Source organism: Trematomus bernacchii, unplaced genomic scaffold (assembly GCF_902827165.1).
Source record: "Trematomus bernacchii unplaced genomic scaffold, fTreBer1.1, whole genome shotgun sequence".
Classification (NCBI taxonomy): Eukaryota; Metazoa; Chordata; class Actinopteri; order Perciformes; family Nototheniidae; genus Trematomus; species Trematomus bernacchii.
The window spans coordinates 7,690,135-7,709,269 of NW_022987564.1; the positions used below are offsets into that span (position 1 = coordinate 7,690,135).

At 38.9% G+C, this 19,135-nt stretch overlaps 1 protein-coding gene across 6 annotated transcripts in view; it reads left to right on the forward strand.

The window, feature by feature from the left end:
• The first annotated feature begins 3,966 nt into the window (after positions 1–3,966).
• LOC117477789 overlaps positions 3,967–19,135 on the forward strand; it is a 41,736-nt gene continuing 26,567 nt past the window's right edge. For all 6 annotated transcript variants that reach the window (XM_034124529.1, XM_034124530.1, XM_034124533.1 and 3 more), the window contains exons 1-23: positions 3,967–4,243; positions 6,393–6,461; positions 7,134–7,158; positions 9,217–9,234; positions 9,484–9,549; positions 11,143–11,270; positions 11,354–11,470; positions 11,618–11,675; positions 11,768–11,815; positions 12,096–12,164; positions 12,334–12,473; positions 12,612–12,743; positions 12,829–12,886; positions 12,958–13,038; positions 16,232–16,312; positions 16,865–16,945; positions 17,051–17,085; positions 17,205–17,273; positions 17,365–17,389; positions 17,472–17,495; positions 17,802–17,870; positions 17,950–18,089; positions 18,315–18,434. In XM_034124529.1, coding sequence (XP_033980420.1) covers positions 4,217–4,243; positions 6,393–6,461; positions 7,134–7,158; positions 9,217–9,234; positions 9,484–9,549; positions 11,143–11,270; positions 11,354–11,470; positions 11,618–11,675; positions 11,768–11,815; positions 12,096–12,164; positions 12,334–12,473; positions 12,612–12,743; positions 12,829–12,886; positions 12,958–13,038; positions 16,232–16,312; positions 16,865–16,945; positions 17,051–17,085; positions 17,205–17,273; positions 17,365–17,389; positions 17,472–17,495; positions 17,802–17,870; positions 17,950–18,089; positions 18,315–18,434 — 1,680 coding nt within the window. In that variant the 5' untranslated portion in view covers positions 3,967–4,216. The remainder of the gene's footprint in view (positions 4,244–6,392; positions 6,462–7,133; positions 7,159–9,216; positions 9,235–9,483; positions 9,550–11,142; positions 11,271–11,353; positions 11,471–11,617; positions 11,676–11,767; positions 11,816–12,095; positions 12,165–12,333; positions 12,474–12,611; positions 12,744–12,828; positions 12,887–12,957; positions 13,039–16,231; positions 16,313–16,864; positions 16,946–17,050; positions 17,086–17,204; positions 17,274–17,364; positions 17,390–17,471; positions 17,496–17,801; positions 17,871–17,949; positions 18,090–18,314; positions 18,435–19,135) is intronic.

Here is a 19,135-nt window from a genome sequence, read left to right on the forward strand (position 1 = left end):
ACAGATGGTTCTAAGAACAAGGAAGAGTGTGTCGGAATTGGTATATATATCCCAGAATTTAAAATATCGATATCAAAAAGAGCGTCAGACCAACTTTCAGTGTATACAGCAGAAATGCTGGCAGTAGTAATAGGATTACAGTGGGTGGAAGAGGTCAGACCAGATAGGGTGGTGATATGCACAGATTCATTATCCAGTCTACAAAGCATACAGTCAACAACTGCCAGAGAAGACATACTCATAGAAATCAATCACAGCCTGTTAAGACTTCACAGAAGCGGCATAGATCTGCAGTTCTGCTGGGTGCCTGCTCATGGGGGGGTGAAAGGGAACGAGTGTGCTGATAGATTAGCAAAAAGTGCAATACAAAAGGAAATCACATTACCAGTTAAACTTGGAAAAGGAGAAGGAAAAGCAGTAATTAAGAAGAAAGAGATGGAGATCTGGCAGAAAAGGTGGGAGAAAGACCAGAAAGGCAAAGAGTATCATCAAGTGCAAAAGACAATTACAATTAATATTTATAAAGAAAGAAACGGAAGGGAGGAAATCATGATTGCTAGGCTCAGACTAAATCACACTGCATTGAATGGTACGCTGTATGTCATGGGGAAAAGTGACAGTGACAAATGTGGGAACTGTGGAGTTAGGGAAAATGTGGAACATATTTTATTACATTGTGTCACCTATAGAGTTGAAAGAGGAACATTAAGGGATAAAGTTTTAGAGGCAGAGAGGGAGTGGAATGTAGCTGGTATTCTGGGAACAGAAGGAGAAGGAGTAAGAGATACCAGAAAGACACTGTTCACCTTTTTGAGGGAAACTGGGATAGGGAAAATAATCGAACAGTAGGTTAGAATAGATCATGGATGATTTGTTTTTTGTTTTGTTTTATGGTTTCTTAGTTTATGTTTTTCGATATGCTGGTTTATTAGAGGGATGACATGATGATACGCACTCGTGTACAGTAGGTGGCGGTATGCAACCAAAAGCTGTTTGCGATCCGCCATTAAAAAGAGAAGAGCACAGACAGCACAGCCACACCCTCTCCAATGATGAACCCACAGGGGCATCACACCATCTTTGATAAACACATTAATGCATCAATAATCAAAATATATCATATATATTATTTTTAAATGGGCCAATCTGCATAATAAGTACCTAATTTTCATTTTTGGTAAGTATATATCTAGATGCTAATACTTGTCTACAAAATTACTTGAGTATCATTTTGAATGCAGGACTTTAACTTACAGCAGAGTATTCATACACTCTTGTACTTCTTCTTTTACTTAAGTACACGACCTGACTGAGTACTTCTCCCACCTCTGGTAAATTGTATGGACAATAAATCAGGGTTGCCAACTTTGGGTACCTGGCTGGAGTGAGATTTTGATATCATGGGTTTAATTCGGTTTAATTACACATATGCGCACGAAATGACTGCTATCGTGTCAGCAGCGGGACCTTAGCATATATATAGGATATATATACAATATATACAAATACACAATAATGGACACAGACTATAAAGGGCACACAGTTTCATTCACTAATGAAAGTCAAACATGTTTGTTTCCACTGTTTTATTGTATGCCTGTCGCGATAAGCAATTTAATTGACTTATCGTACGATAAATAAAAATGAACTCGATAACTTTTCTGACCTCGATACATTTCCATTTACATGAGGATGTGACTAGCAGTTTGAAAGGATGTACTTGAATTATTATTATATATTATCATTATGTCAGTGGTCTAAAATGGTCATACAACGGTGCCGACAATATTATCGTTCATCGCAATAATTTCCGGGAAAATGTATCCAACAAAATTAATTATCGTGAGAGGCCTATACATGAAACACACACACACAAACAAATCTACAGACTTACTCCAAACTGCCAAATATATTAATTAACACACTCTCACTCTCATATACTCTTTGACTCTATTTTGGCCTAGTAGAACAATAAGCAGCAGACTTTTACTTTTTTATCATTTCTACTGGATCTTAGATCTGCGCATGCGCTCTAGAGTATTTTTGTTGGGTAATCTATGGTAGGGCTAACCCATACAGTGGTGGGGCTCAAGTCAGTATTTGCAATGTAATTACATACACGCTCCCCCCGACAGTGAAACGCCACGCGTGAGGTTTAGATTATTTCCCTGTCTCAATCCAAATTGAACTGTATGAAATAAAAAGGCACATTTGTCTTGTAGTAAATAAAAAGGGCGACCTGGAGCCAATCCTGCAATTTCCCCACAGGTGAAAGAGTTGACCTGCTGAAAACCCAACCCCTGCAGGGGGGTCTGGGGGATTCTCCCCCAGGAGATTTTTTGAAATACTAACATAAAATACACATTCTGGTACTCTCTTGAGAAGAAAAATAAATAAATCTATTACTACACATTTAAAAAAATGAATGCCATATTAGTTTTTTGTTACTTTGTTCTGAAAGCTGAACCTGCTGCAGCAGTGCTGCTCCTCACAGAGAGAAGAGGGAAGAGGCTGTGTGAATTACTTTACATTGTGGATAAGGGTGGATAGCCCCCATTGTTCTGTGTGTCAAAATGAAAGACAGCCCACACACCTATCAATCATCAAACCGTGGGGTCTTATTTCATTACGTGTTGATTTCTATCAACACGTAATGTTGTATCGATGTAAAGAGATGTACTACCGCAAAAGTATTCTCCGTCGGGACTTCCTGCAACAACACCACGCCGTTATCGTGATTCTGATTGGCCAGAAGACATTATCAAAGATGTTCTATAGAGTGGCGAAGTCCCTCCCACTTACTTCCGGGGTATGGGACCTTATTTCGGAAAAATTATGCATTGAAGTCAATGGGGAGAGAAAACTTATCTTTCGATCCCGTTTGAATTGTGCCATGAATTACACATATGATGTTTGTCAAACTTAAAAAATCATTTCCATGTCAAAAAAGTCACAGTTTGTCGTAAAACTGTTGAAATATAAGACTATGAAAAATACGTAACTAGAAAGACTACAAATCCCAGAGTCGCGTAAGTGATGTCACAATTGTTTACCTCCACCATTCAGATACCTAAGATCAGCGCAATATAGATATAATCTATCTATATGGCGCTGGCTAAGATAAGATAACTTTAACAAGATGCCTGTGTGCTTAGTACCAGGTTGTTATTATACCAGCAATGGGTCTTGCTCGTTATTTTGCTTCCCGTCTGATGAAACGACCAGGAGTGGCTTGATCAAGTTAGCTACCTAGCTAGTAGCTAGCACGTTAGTTAGCATTACAGCCTTGTCATTTTTATTAGCCTTAACATGAAGTAACATTAAGTAACCCAAAATGTTAAACAGTAAGAGTAGTAGTCATATTTCGTGAACCCTTTGAATAGTACTGTCACCGGTGTGATCATTCTATAATACACCATTTAATTCCGGGGGGAGAAATGCTAACGCTAACGTTAGCATCGGCGATCTTTTCTACTTCATGCTATCTGCACAAATGGTTGACATTAAACATTAAAACGACCAGGCAGTTCAGAGAGAATCAAAGGAAGGCAGGCAGGCAGCTTTGCATGACATTCTTCAGGACGTGTTTCATTGTGGTGATAGTCAATCGTTTGTTGACAAGACAGTAGTGACGGCCATCTTGGTGACGTGTGTGGTTGACCAGAGATGTAGTTCATTTAGCGTTTCACACAAACAAATGTGTTACTTCACAGTTTTACGGCACATTTTATTTTTTTTGACTTGCAAAATTATCTTTTAAATTGACAAACATCATATGTGTAATTCGTGGCACAATTCAAACGGGATCGAAAGATAATCTTTCTCTCTCCATTGACTTCAATGCATAACTTTTCCGAAATAAGGTCCCATGGGGCTCAACCGGAAGGGGAGGGACTTCGCCACTCTATAAATGATTCTGAAACGGATCTTGGTGACCCTAAACTCAGGAAACCGTTTCTCGGAGGAGGAGGAGGAGGAGTCTCTAATCACCACAGCTGCCAGTGCTTCCTTCCCGCGGCAGAAGCATTGCCGCGCACATGAAGCAGCAAAATGGAAACTGCGCAACTGACTCAAACAAACATACCTTTTTACGGATAATTTCCACTTTCAAACTTTTCTCAAAGCTCGGTGTCGACGTTGATGTTGAACTTCTCCAAATTACATCCTAAAATGAATTTCCTGCCTGAGAAGTTGTACTAGTTAGCTAACTTTCATCATGGACCATCTGAACCTGGGATGTCAGGTAAGCTTTTTTTAATGCACCACAGTCAGTGATATGGAGGTAATATTTCGACATGACATACTGTCTCTGTGCTTCAAAGATTAAGTGCTTAGGCTGTTATCTGTATGTTAGCATTGCAACAGTGGGAGTAATATCAACCATGTGCAACACAGTTAACAGATGCAACGGTCGACATGATATGAGGACAGCCAGGGGCGTAGCACAAAACTCCGGGCCGGGGCCCTATACATAAACTGTCTCTGGGCCCCTTTTAGTACACATTTACTGACACAAACATTTGTATCATCTGTTGTAGACTCAAATAAATAAAATCAAATAAGAACTCATTCTCAAAAAAGATAAACGCCATTCTTAAAATGTATAAACGAACAATAGTTTGATTAATATTGATTAGAGTGCACAATAGAAATAAAATAATTCAGAGAAGAAAAAGAGATATGTTATCTATCAAAACCCAGTTAGATTAACATTCATTAGATTGCACACTTAGTTTGTTTGTGTGGATATGTAGCAAATTAACATTTTAAATAGCACTTAATGACTGACTGAATGGAAATGACAATAAATGAAAATGTAAAACGAAAAAAGCGATCATGAAAATGTTTCCAATAAATGAATAAAATGATTTTTGACCACTTTGTTGTTCAGATATATCACATATTTGTAACTAAATGATACATTAATTGAAACAAAACACGGTATAAACTGAGGAGTGAGTCCCGTGAGTTTCATGTGTTTTCTTCACTCCGCTGGGAAACTGCTCTCATGTCAAGAAGCATCAGATCATTGCATGCGCTGCATCGTCCAATCAGTGAGCGATACACAGTAAGGGGGCGGGGAGAGTATCTGAGGATTTCATTGAAGGATGGTCTGGAGGTTCCTTGATTATAGCTCCTCCATTATCGGTCCTCGGTCCTCAGGCAAAAATAAGGCCATTGGGACGCTACTCAAGATGGCACAGACAAATCAACTTCCGGTGAGACCGAGGAGCGAGGAAATGAAAAATAAGAGAAGTGAAACGCAGCCCTGGTGACCTGCCGCTGCTCCACTCTCTGTGGCTCTTTCTGAAACTAAGGGCTAAAAAAAGATTGCAAACAAAAAACAAAAATAGGTGAATTCCATGCATTTCAAGGGCCCTCTCCCCATCTGGGCCCTGGGTAGTCAGTCCCACTTGTCCCCCCACTACGACGCCCCTTGAGGACAGCAGAGATGAACAGAACAGTGCTAGTGGATCGCTGGAGCATGCTTATTGTAGTTGTAAGTGCAATGCCTTGCGGCCTGTAGCACCACCCTTGATGGAGCATATATGTGTGGGCTGGACCACAGGAGTGAGCAGAGGGTAGAGACTAGTTGTCGATTCTTGTTCTGTTTTCTGTGACTATCTTCCTCACCATGCTGAACACCCTCTCAGACTTTCAGTTGCACGCGCTACTAAAGAGACGCGCTACCATTGTGTGTGTGTGTGTGTGTGTGTGTGTGTGTGTGTGTGTGTGTGTGTGTGTGTGTGTGTGTGTGTGTGTGTGTGTGTGTGTGTGTGTGTGTGTGTGTGTGTGTGTGTGTGTGTGTGTGTGTGTGTGTGTGTGTGTGTGTGTGTGTGTGTGTGTGTGTGTGTGTGTGTGTGTGTGTGTGTGTGTGTGTGTGTGTGTGTGTGTGTGATGTGTGTGTGTGTGTGTGTGTGTGTGTGTGTGTGTGTGTGTGTGTGTGTGTGTGTGTGGTGTGTGGTTGTTGTGTGTAGTAGGTGTGTGTGTGTGTGTGTGTGTTGTGGTGTGGTGGGTGTTGTGTGTGAGTGTGTGTGTCGTGTGTGTGTGTGTTTGGTGTTGTGTAGTAGTGTGTGGTGTGTGTGTAGTGTAGTGTAGATGTGTGTGTGATGTGATGTTGTTGTGTGTGATGTGTGGTGTGTGATCGTTGTGTGTGTGTGTGTGTGTGTGTGTGTGTGTGTGTGTGTGTGTGTGTGTGTGTGTGTGTGTGTGTGTGTGTGGGTGGCCTTCCACCAAACTCCCTCTATCCTCATCTGTTGCCCGATGTTTCACTGGAAAAATATTAATAGATAAGAATCAAAGTTGAACTGTTGAAGGTTTCCTGTTGTCCCGTACAAAACTCTGTCCCTTCTTCTATTTCATGTTGATGATGCAGCTTCTTCTTCTTCTAGGTCTGCCTCACCAAATCTAACTACTTGTTTGATATGAAGACCCATATTCACTCACATGGACATGTACAGGTGGGCATTACACTTTAGGAACACCTTCACCTGGTTGATTCCCATTCTGTACCATTAACCAATACACTTAACTAGGAGATAATGCAGTTTTCGTGTTGGCAAAAAAAAGTCTGTTTTGTGTCTGCCCTGGCTGCTTTGCAATGTACACAGAGGAACGTGCGTGCGTGTGAGTGAGAGAGGGTGAAAGGTCATACAGAGATCAATCTGCATGGTTAGTGTGTATTTACGAGCGATGGGGGGGGGGGGGTTAGAGGCTGTGAAGTGAGACTCTTAGGATTGAATTATGTGAGTCGCAAATTGTAAAACTTTAAGGATGGGAGAGGATGCATTTTGGTCATTTTTTCTTACGTGGGGGATGGGATTTACTCTCAAATCTTCTACTGGTCCACATGCACCGTTCCACTTCTGATGGCATATGCAGAGGCAATTTAAATTATCATTGTTTTGCCTATACTGCATTAAAGCTGACAAGCATATAAGCATTTTACCATAATAATTTCCACAACACAAGAAAGGGCAAAGAGTGCAAACACCCTTAAAAGTGTTTATCTGTCTCATGAACAGCATTAATATGTGGGTCCTATTTTAGATTTGTGTTACTGCAGTTTTCCATATTCCTGTTTCTATGTGCTTTTATAAACCTCTGCATGTTTCTTTGTTCTTTACCAACAGACAATGATTGATGTCTTCCAGCAAGGTATTTCCTTTTTCTTTTGTTGGGAAAACGTATGTTCTGAGTGCACGTCTTGTGTGCACTCTTGTAAAAATGCAGAACAAAAAGTAATGATATTTGTTTGGAAATGAGACTTGAGTTTGAGCTTGCATGGGATCATTGTAATGCTAAAGCTTGGAAAACTGGACAAACTAGCTGAATAATAAAAGCAAACGATATAAGATCAGTTTATTTAAAGGGGACCTATCATGCAAAATGCACTTTTGTACGTCTTTTATACATGAATATGTGTCCCCGGTGTTCCAGGGAACTCACCAATGGCGCGTTTCCACTACAGCGCGGAGCACGGTTTAAGAGGGCTGTGACGTCAGCGGCCCGTCTTTGGTTGCGTTTCCACTTGGCCTAGTACCGGCCGGCGGGTCCTAATTCACAGTTTTTCTGGCCTCATAAAATCGTGGGTCTAGGGCCAGAGACAACGAGGCTGAGTCGGGCTGAGTATGCTAAACTAGAGAGAGCATCGCTGGCAAGGGGGCTACAACTACAACAAGATGGACATATTTGACCGTGATTTAATTGTAATACACGTTTCAAAATGATGCCGAAGTAACAACATACTGATACCGGTTAGTAAAAACCATGAATTAATGCTTTGACAAGTCTGCAGACAGACGGCAGGCGAAAAACCTTTTAAAATGCGTGTTTTCTAAATGGAGATTGGCTAAGCTAACGCAGTATATGCTCCGAACGTCCACACTCACAACAACGGCCTATACAGACATAAATAAAGCAGCGACTGTACTCGCCATGACACAGGCAGTCTGTGGTTTGTACTTGTTTAACTTTTGTCTAGTTTCTGAACAGATATGAGGAGCTGTGAGTTCTGAGTGCTAACAGCTAACGGCTGTGTTGTTTTTCTGGGGTTCTCATTGAAGATGATGTCACGGCTCCGCCTACACTGCGTTACTATAGATACTACCCCAGTTCCTAAACTGTAATGGAAATGCGCCATAAAGTGAGCCAGTCCTAACGAGGCCTAGCCATACCGAGCGGGGCCGAGCGAGGCCGTGTAGTGGAAACGCGCCACAAGTGTCAGAAAACACAACCCTCTCTATTTTCCTCCATACCCAAATCTCTAAAAAAGGGGCTGCAACGGATCTGATAAAAACTGATCCAGATTTGAACACTGTCCTGACGTCAGGACGGTGGCACTACGGCTATTGGGCCAACTCCACCAATCAGGAGGAGACAGCCACGACCATTGCCGTATGAAAGCGCTGGAGACGCTGTAGTACATATGCCAGGCCAGTAGATGGTGCTGTTCTCACAGAATCTGCCCTTGCTAAAACAGATCTAAAAAATGTCAAATTGAGCAAAATGAGGCATGGCTAAAATGCATGATCTGTTTGGTATTTTGAAAAAAAAAAAAGTATAAATATGCCTTATATAGGTATGGTCCTACACTATATTATTCAAATATAGCATGATAGGTCCACTTTAATGCATGTCAATGTCAGGTATAAAAGCATATAGAATTGGCATCTATTGATACAAGATACTACTTAGTCAATCTTAAATGTGAATTTATTTTAGCATTAGCTTTATTTCTAGTATACTGTTTTGCTATTCATTTGATAATTTATCAGCAGTCCAGTAAAAGTTATTTGAAAATCTGCAGCGAAGTCTGGACGCAGTGGAAAAAAAATAGCACTTAATGGTTTGGCTTAATTGAAGAAAATGGTATCAGCATTTTTGTTGTTTATATCTTAGTGTTTTATTGCACGTATGGTAATTTGCTTTGGATAAAAGATAAACTAAATGAAATGTAATGAAAAAATGTAAAGTTTTAAGTTACAAAAGAGTTGAGGTCTCCAGTAAATTATTCTTGGGGTTAGGTTAAAGATTAGCTTAAAGAAACAATAATGTAACGGTTTACTAACTTACCCAATTAGATATGCAATGCACTGCCCCCAGGTCAAATGGCTGTTGAGGGGTCCCTTTTCTTGTAACCTGCTTTAGAGAATGTGTCGCTCAGATTTTCTGTGCAGTAGATTAACATTTTTTTTCTTGTTAACTTCTTTTTAGATATGTTCAAGGGTCATGGTAAGGCTTTTTTTCTTTCTTCCTTTTTGTAAATAAATTGTGTAAGCATACTGAAACCTTGAGCTGATTTTGTTTTATTGACTTATAGAATAACGTAAAACACAGATTTATTAAAAATATTTCAATGTCACTGCCAATTAACTTCAATCACTATCTGTTTATTTTACTTTTTGAATTTAAGTTATGTTGGCTTTCATAAAAAGCTAAAGTCTAATCCTCTTTTCTTCCATTGTAATGTTTACTCTACAGGCATCTTTCCCTGCATTGAGTTGATCAAGTCGCAAGTCAGAGGTGAAATCACATGGCCCATCACAGGTTAGTAAAGTATCTCTAAGTTGGTTTGTAATTACATTTTTAAGCAGGAACGACCTGCCCCCCCATGTCAAATTGTCGCCCACTCTTCAAGCTTTTAAGTCCCGCCTAAAGACCCACCTCTTTTCCCTCGCTTTCGAGTCAGTCTGAGCTATGCACTACCTATTTGTATGCTTTTATTGTGTGTCCATAGTCTTTATGTGCCTTGTATTTATTCTTATGTGTGCCTTTTAGAAATAAAGTGGATTGGATTGGATTAACATTTTCTCTCATACATCCCAACATTAGACAAACCAGGCCTTTATTGCAGCAGAGTTGGAATGAGTGATGGCAATATGATGAGAAACAACGCACATGAATTACATGTTGTAACATTTCCGTTTATTATTTTAAGTCTCACTAAATGTTGCATTTTATATAAAACAAATTGATTTTGCATTCTACCTAAGAGCAGAGTCTTTATAACTAATGCTGACACAGGTATGGCAAGCCGATTTAGCTTTTATTCATTTCTGGAGGATATCAAAAATTCAATTCTTACTAGTAAGAATGCAAATTCTTGATATCAAAAATTGAATTTTAACTAGTTAGAATGCAAATTCTTGATATCAAAAATTCAATTGTAACTAGTTGTAATGTGTATTTCTGATATCAGAAATGCAATTTTATCTAGTGAGATTCGCATCGTTTTTCTCATTCATTTAAATGGGAGTTGGAATTTGAACTAGTTCAAATGCCAATTTCTGATATCAGTAATTCAATTGTTACTAGTTGCAATTACATTTGAACTAGTAAAAATACCAATTTCTGATATCAAGAATTCAATTTCAACTAGTCGAAATGCCAATTGTTGATATCAGAAATACAATTCGAACTAGTTCAAAATCCTTTTTTGATATCAGGAATTCAATTGTAATTAGTTATAATTAAATTTTTATTTATAACTAGTTACAATTGAATTACTGATATCAGAAATTGGCATTTGAACTAGTTAAAATTCTATTTTTTATATCAGAAATAAACATTATTACTAGTAAGAATTGCATTTTTGATATCAAGAATTCGCATTCTTACTAGTAAGAATAGATTTGTTGATATCCTCCAGAAATGAATAAAAGCTAAATCTGCTTGCTATACACAGGATTGTATACCTTAACATAGTTGAAGTCGATAAAGGACGCTATTTATTTTCCATGTTTGTGTTTATGCCAATATTTATAAAAAAATGTATCCCAAAAAGTATATTATTTGTTGCTGAACATCTGAGAGACAAGAGGCTAAGGTCTGACTGTCTGGAAAACAAAAATAGACTGTCTTGACCGTTTAACCTTTTTAAAAGAGGAAATAAAAACAGACCGCTACAGAGGAAAACAAAAGTTCAGCTAAAGGCTAAGTGGAGGAAAACACAAGTTCAGTTAGAGGTTACCGAAAGGGTAGAAATTCGAACCCCAAGATGTAGCGTCTATCGCTATCTCACCATCTTCCTACGCCTGTCTACACAGCGCTCCACTTGAATAAAAAAATCAGCTGCAGAAAACACAGATATAATAATTTCTATCAGAGTAATTGTTCAGTTTTAAATGTGCTTTTTTCCAGGCATATCGTTGTGTTTCAGTCGAGTGTCAAAAACATATTTTTACATGTGCCATGTCTGTGAGGAAAAGTTTCTACCAATGAGGATTTTATCGCACCTCACTTCAATGGACCACCACAGAAACTACTTTGTAAGTGCGGATCATCATTAAAAAAAATATGCAAATATGTTTAGAATTTGGACGCATACATTTAATTGTATTTTGTATTTCAGAGCTACATAAACCCCAACGCACTGAGTTTCTCCTGGATGCCTAAAAATAAATACTTCCTGAGGTCTGAGTTGAGAGATAGTGGAAACGATGAGGAAAGCACGACTGGAGACCTACAGGTCTGTAGCTTAAGGCCTGCAATCATATAACTAAATGCATTTTTTAATATTTAAGCAGCAAGTAACTCGATAACTTCAAAGATATTTTGCGTCAAGATTTCTTTAATTGACGTCATGTTTGATTGATTTGACATTTTCTCTTTGCAGCTGTTGGAATTGCCTGGAAAACTGTTTAAAAAAGTGGAAAAAAGCAATTACTCTGAGGGTATATGATTGTTTGATGTCTTATAATTATATCATATTTGAAAAATCTATTGAATTGTACATTATTGAAATTGATCTGATCCTACTCTCCAGTGGCTTGCACGCTCAGTAAAATTGAGAAGCTTCCCAAGATGCATGAAGGTGTGTATGCACATTTATTCTTGGGACTCTATTATTAAAATGAAGCAATGCGTTGTCATTCTGTTATACGTAATCAAAGCAGCAGACATTTGTTTGTTTTACCTGTAATAATCACTCAATCTTTATAATATGTATAATGGTGACACATTTTGTAGCTTTTCTGGATATAGTTTAGTTCTGATATCTCAATATACTGAATATTTGCATCTGTTTGTACTGTGTGTATTTACTCCAGCTTTCCATTATTCTTTATCACTGAAATATCTTCCTCTCCCCCCAGTTTTCAAGAAAGAGAGGATGACAATACAAACATACCTAAAAGACAGCAAAAGGGAACATCCACTTCTTGGTCAGTAAATGTTTCAGAGAAATTCCACTGTTAACTTCCTTAATGGAAAAAGGTAGTCTCTTTACAGCTGTCGTATGCAGTCTTCTAGAATCAAATTACTACTCTAATCCATAAGGTAAAATTCACACTTGTTCCCCTTTTTTTTTGTTTTCTGATCATTGTCTTTTAGGCATGCAGCACCTGATTGAGTGCATTTGTGTCGGGCAAACGGAGAAGAGATACTACCTCTGCACGCTCTGCAACATAACTTTGGCCCCCCAAGGGATCATCAAACACGTCCTGAGCTTTGACCACATCTTTTCTTACTTTGTAAGTGCCTCTGACGCAAAGTTAATATACATGAAATAATTGCTGATGTTTAATTTGGCAAAAGAACATGGTAGTTGTGAATCCATCATTATTGTTTGTCTTCTTGGGAGGCATTCATTAAAGTTTTATTCTCTGCAGAAAGCGTGGCACCCTTCAACTTTGTCGTCAAAGCATTCTTTCAACACTTACACAAAAGACTTTGGCTCCCTGATGCTTAATTTTGCAAAGCAGTCAGAGGAAATTCATGGTACTGCAAACATGGATATGAAGGTAATGAAGTTGATTGTCTTGTTCATATTTCCAAACGGATGCTTTTGTTCATATTCGTGTGAAACTTTATGACTTCCTGTTACAGCAAGTGATCCTGGAGCCTGCCAAATTCTCATCAGTGAATTTCACCTCTTATGAAGAAGGTTGGTATTTTTAAATTTTTTTTAGTGGAACCCATAATGTTTTATTAATTGTGCCTGTGGTTGTTTTGTAGCTTTAAAGGAGTTGGAATCGATCACAAAGGAAAACAACGGGAGCAGCTTGATGACGATTGTCAAACCAGGGAAGAAGCTGGGTATGTATTGAAGTGAAATCTATATTGTCGTCCCTTTGCTGTCCTACAATAGCTAAACTATTACAACATTTTCTCAACATCTCTGTTTAATGGTTTTTAGCGTGGTGTATAATAGAGTGGTGCAGGAACGAGTCCTAAAACCCGGAAGTGAGTCAGCATTTCACCACTTCCCTCCTCTCAGAGTCAATGGGATCTCTCCATAGGATTTTGGAAAATAGCTGGAAATAAGGTCTGTGGTTGTCACAAATTTAAGAGACGGATCACGTTTTGTTCTACGACATTAAATGCATCAGCAGTGACCCCACTGGTGATTTTTGAAGAGCTTATGTGTCTGAAAAACGATGGTTGTTAACAAGTGGCGGATTAGGACTATAGAAGTTGTGGAGACCGTTGTACGTCATTACGCCGAACACGTAAACACTCCCGCTAAGTTTGTTTGCCCCTGTTCTGCTTGAAAGCATGTACCTGCAGCTCTTGCAAACTGTTAAAACAAACGCTTCAACTTGTACAATTTAGAATCTGTATTTTTGAATATGGATCTTAAGTTGGCGTGACGTTGAAGTCGTGCGACCCTGCTGTAGTTCGTTTATAGCATGACGTTAGCATTTTGCTTCTGGCGATTAGATTTATGATTCGAAAATTATAAAAGTAGGGTAGACATGTGGAGATTATCCGGCTGAACAAAACGTGCATTTATCTAACAGGTTCGTTTTCCACAGACCTTATTTCGAGCTCTTTTCCAAAATCCTATGGAGAAATCCCATTGCTTTTTTGTCGAGGGAACCCATGCGCAGCTTACTCCCGGGTAAATACGTCATCTCTGCACCACTCTATAGCTATATAAGATACAGATACCCAGTGTTGATAGACAACGGATAACAGCTGTTCTACTCCCCCATATCTGGGTTTCAAACGTTCCCAGCATCTACATGCAAGATGAATCGGGCACAGAATCCAGCGTGGCCTTCAACACCAGCCGAGTCATTCCTGCATTCGGTGCCATTTCAGCTAGGTTAATCAAAAACATAATTTTCCATGTTTTTTTTAATTTAATCTGAATGATGGCTTGTTAAAGTATAAGAAAAATATTTTGGTCAAGCTCAGGATATTATGTTTAAAACATTTATTTTTTAACATCCCCAGTTACTGTGTGTCCACCCTGTTAATGTGAAAAATAGTGACAGGGTGGACATTTTATGATAAACTTGGCTATTGCTACATGTGTGATGATAATCAAGCTAGCACTTGGTGACAACAGAAACATATGATAGATATATTCCACATATTTTCCAAATGTAAAACTAATGATAATTTTCCACTAAAATTAATATAACAGTGTGGACATGTTATGCTTTACCGCAACAGTTAAGTTCTTTTAAAAACGTTGAAGGAAGAATGTGTTTTATGGCTCACCAACCTTAAATGTTAACACAGAGAGAGATCAATAAAACACAAACACAGACATGGTTGAGATTAATTATTATTCAGTTGCGCAACAACAATAATAATCTGGAGTACATCACCTCCTGCCACAGCAGCCAATCGTGGAAATGCCCCCCAGACCAGAAAGATCTCATGTGCTTTATACATGTAAAACACACACGAACATACACTTGAAACAGCATACGTGGCAGAGAGGTTCAAGCCTTATACAGTCATATATGTTGCATCCTCTGAGTTTGACATGATCCCAGATTTCATGACTTTATTTAGCAGCTACCACACATGCTAATGTATACAACTGTTAAGACTAAATGTATACACATAGTTTTAACCTAAGCATCGGGCCCCTTTTTCCTGTGTGACCTTAGTGAATAACGAAACATGACTTCTTGAGTCATACAAATAGTAGAATGGTAAAGGGGCGTGTCCAGAGGGATTCAAATCAGAGTAACAGGGGGGACATTCAAACAGGGGACACACACTTTTTTTTAAACTTTAAACAATAAAAATGAATTAATAACAAAAATCAAATTTGGTGAGGAATATTAGCAAAAGGGTTATACAACAGTGACAACAATGTAGAATTTCTTTGTATTTCTTTGATTTCTTTTTTTATATCTGTTACAGAAGTTGAGCAAACATGATTTGGGACACAGCAATTTGGCCTACTTGTGCTAAAATCAGAGTAATTATTTAGAATTTTGAATATCCTGGGTAAATAACATTGTTGTTTTATGATAGAGGAGGATAAACATTTAAAACCAAGCTTTTAAAAAAATAAGCATTAGACATTTTAAATACAAAATATATGATATAATGGCACCGAATGCTAGGAATGACCCAGCTGCCGTTTTATGACCTTTATCAGGCATTTAAAATCTCTAATGTTTGACTGCCAATGTGTATTCAGTAGGGGGTCGGTGGACTGGTCAAACTGCACGGTGGTAAAAACAGTCCTGCTCCTAGAGGAAACCTGTAGTGCTAAGGAATCTCTTCATTTTTTAAAGGTCCCATGTCATGGCCATTTCTACTGATCATAATTCCATTGTTGAGGTATACTAGAATATATTTATATTGTGCAATTATCCAAACTCACATTGGTTTCTCATACAGCATCTCTGTATATGTGTATTCACTCTCTGTCCTAAACGGCTTGTTGGAGCTCCTGCCCCCCCCCTCCCCTCCCCTCCCCTCCCTGTGAGCCCAGTGGCCGTCTGCGAGACTCCGCGGAACTCAGCCTGGGCACACGCACACCCGCAGCCTGGCTGGGAGTTTGTGTGTGTGCCGACGTTACGTCACTATACCCGAAATACGTCACTATACCCAAGAAGTAAACAATGGAAAAAGATAAATCTCCAACGAGGCGTTCTGGGGCAGCATAGACAGGTCTTTTCTGTGTTAGAGTTTTACTCGCTACAGGGTGTACTTTGAGGGTTTGTGACTCTGCAGACTGTTTACATATACATTAAAAAGCTACATAACACACAAGGGGACGGGTAATAACCAGAAAAGCATGACATGGGACCTTTAAGATCAGCTTCAGATCCCGGTTCTTAAACCCCATTCATTCAAATAGCCAATTTAAAAATCTAACACCTTATGATATCAAACCTACACAATCTAGTTCTGGTGTCACAAAGCAAAGCTTTAACCCTTAACACCTTAACTACTACTGTTACCAAGGTAGGTTTTTATTTGTATTTTTCAGAAGACAGAATGTTTTACTAATAGTGCCTATGGTTGCTTGTAGTTTTAAAGGCTTTGGAATCCACTCCAAAGGAGAAAGATGACTGCAGCTCGATGACAATTGTCAATCAAGAGAAGATGCCAGGTATGTATGCCCAGTGTTAATTAGACACAGCTGTTCTACTCCCCTTGAACTTGCTTTGAAACTTTCTTAAAATCTACATGCAAGACCGTCTTAGTCTGGTTAGGGAAGTAAATCCAGCGTTGCCTATAACACCAGCTGCCGTTGGATCACCTATTTCAGGCACTGAAACCTCTTGTGTTTGACTGCCAGACATCACCACAATGTGTATTCAGTTGGTGTCGGTGGACTGGTCGAAACTGCAGCAGTGTTTTTTTTCTTTTCTTTAAGGCAGCCTCAGAGGTCAGTCCCTAAACCCCGTTAATTTAGGGTGCCTTGACACAATCTAGTTCTAGTGTCAGAAACCAAACAAGAAAAGTACATCAAACAGAACATCAAGCAAAACCAAGCCAACCAGAATGACCAAATGATGTCCAAGGGAATCTCACAGCATTAACCTTAGAATTTACTCTTGCTTCATCATAGAAATGTCTATCCAAATTGTTACTAAGGTTTGTTTTTATTTTTCAGTGGAACCCAGTGTGTTTTACTTACTATGCCTGTGGTTTCTTGTAGCTTCAAAAGAGTTCGAATCCATCACAAAGGAGAATGATGAGAGCAGCGTGATGACAGTTGTCAATCCAGAGAAGAAGCCGGGTATCTATTATTTCAATGTGAACTAGTGTTTGATAGATTCCAGAAAAAAGGATTATGTTTTCAATTATCATAAAAACTAAATTATTCTTATGTTTTTCTTTGCAGAGGAACCTATTGCATCATACAAATTACACTGTCAGGTAACAAAATATCACAATAACACATTTCATTACTGTATCCTGGAAGTTATTACTGTACCTCATGGAAAACATAAAATTAAACTAAGCTTTGTTTCACATTTGTGTCTCACTTTTGACAGAACTGCGGTTGGGGCTTTAACTCCCTCTCTAAATACTGCAAACACGTGTCGTCATGGAAACACCGAGGGGTAAATCGACATTTTCAAAGCTTCCTACAGAAGGTCTTATGCTACGGAAACGTACATACTATAATATCTGTCTCTCATGTTCCTTTTCTAGATGGTGAATAAAATCATTGGCGGAGGTACCATTTCACTTTCCTCTTATTTTTAATAATATGATGTATTGTTCAATAAGATATGATAATATTCTTCCTTTTCTTACAGGTGCTGATTGTTATGGCCAACAGGGTAAACGTTATTCTTTCTGTTACAACATGCTGCAACACTCATTTAAAAATTAAAACAATATTCGGAAAAGGTCGGAAAAAAAGTAGATCCAAATCTAAACCGAATCACACCCTATATACATTTTCCTTCCTTTTTCTTGACAATGATTAATGTTATCAGTTTCCTAAAATATGCCTTTGTCCATTTTGGAAACTCATTACACTAAAGGAACAAAGATTGAGTTGATTTTAACATGTGTTTTTATTCATGTAAAACTATTATATTATTTTAAGCTTTTCCTCCTAACCTCTTCCTTTGAAACATTAGGATGGGTTCCTGAACTGGGCCTCTACTATATCCACAACGAGAGCTTGAAGCTAAAACAACCCCATATTGGTGAGCGCTTTAACATACGTTTTGTTAGGTGTGAAACTGAAATCTATATAATTTCTTAATGTGTTGTTTGTTTGTGTAGGTGTTTCCCTGGTTATGACGTTTGTCTGCACTCGGGTTGAGAGGGAACCTTTTTACATTTGCTTCGCTTGTGAGGAGTGTTTCTCTGAGTCCTCTCTCAGACAACACTTACACTCTACACAACATCTCGTACACACGTTGGTGAGCATTGAGTCGTTTATATGGTTGGTGTGTATTATAGTGACTCCTGTTCTCATTGAAAATGTGTATTACTTTTCTCCGCCACACTCATTTTTGCCTATCAACAGTAAACAAGGAAATGTACATACTATCTATTTGAAAATGATACTTTTTTTTTAATAAGTTCAACTTAAGATACAGTACCTTTTTGTTTTAAAATGATCAGCTTTTGTCTTGAATTCTCAGCTGTACCAGAACCCGTGGCGGCTTACTTTTGCTTGGAAGAGTTCCCTTGATCTTTCTTTTTTGAGATCAATGGCATGGGAAGAGGAGAAGGAAAGAGGAACAAACCAGAGGAAGCTGAAGGTAAAATGCCCAATAACTCGGAACAGAGCTGTGAAAACTGTGAAGATATTCAAAAGCTTATTTGCATTGAAAAGGAATCTAACTTTGATATAACCGCGTATATCTAAGTCGTCTCCGATAGCGAGCTCCGATGCTGATAAGGCACCGGAAAACGGCTGTTCTATCTTTAACTAACCCCCCAAAATCTACACACAAGATCAACGTAATCTGTTTAGGGAGGCAACTACCAGCGTGGCTTCTAACACCAGCTTCCCGTCGTATCACTTATTTCAGGCACTAAAACGTTGCTTGTCCGACCGCCAGGATATCAAACTGAGTGTGTAGTGCAGTAGGTGTTGGTGGGCTGGTAGAACCCCAGAGCAGGATCTCAACCTGGAGGAGAAACCCTAGGCTCGTCTCAATTGAATATTTCACCTCCTCCTTTCCCTCACTCGCGTCCCTTCCTTGCGTCTTAGCTCCGCCTCCGTAAGATGCGAGTGAGAGACACGAGGAGGAGACGCGAGAACAGAGGAGTCCTCGGGTATTAATTGGGATGTCCTCGTTCACTCAAACGTCACTTTTAAACGACGTCTGTTAATGATGACATGTGCACAGCTGTATCCCCTCTCATCGGGCTTAACTGAATAACCCTTTAGAACCGGCCCATTTGTTGTTAAATATTTAAATGAATGAATCTTTCTCTTGTTAGTCAAGGAATTCAA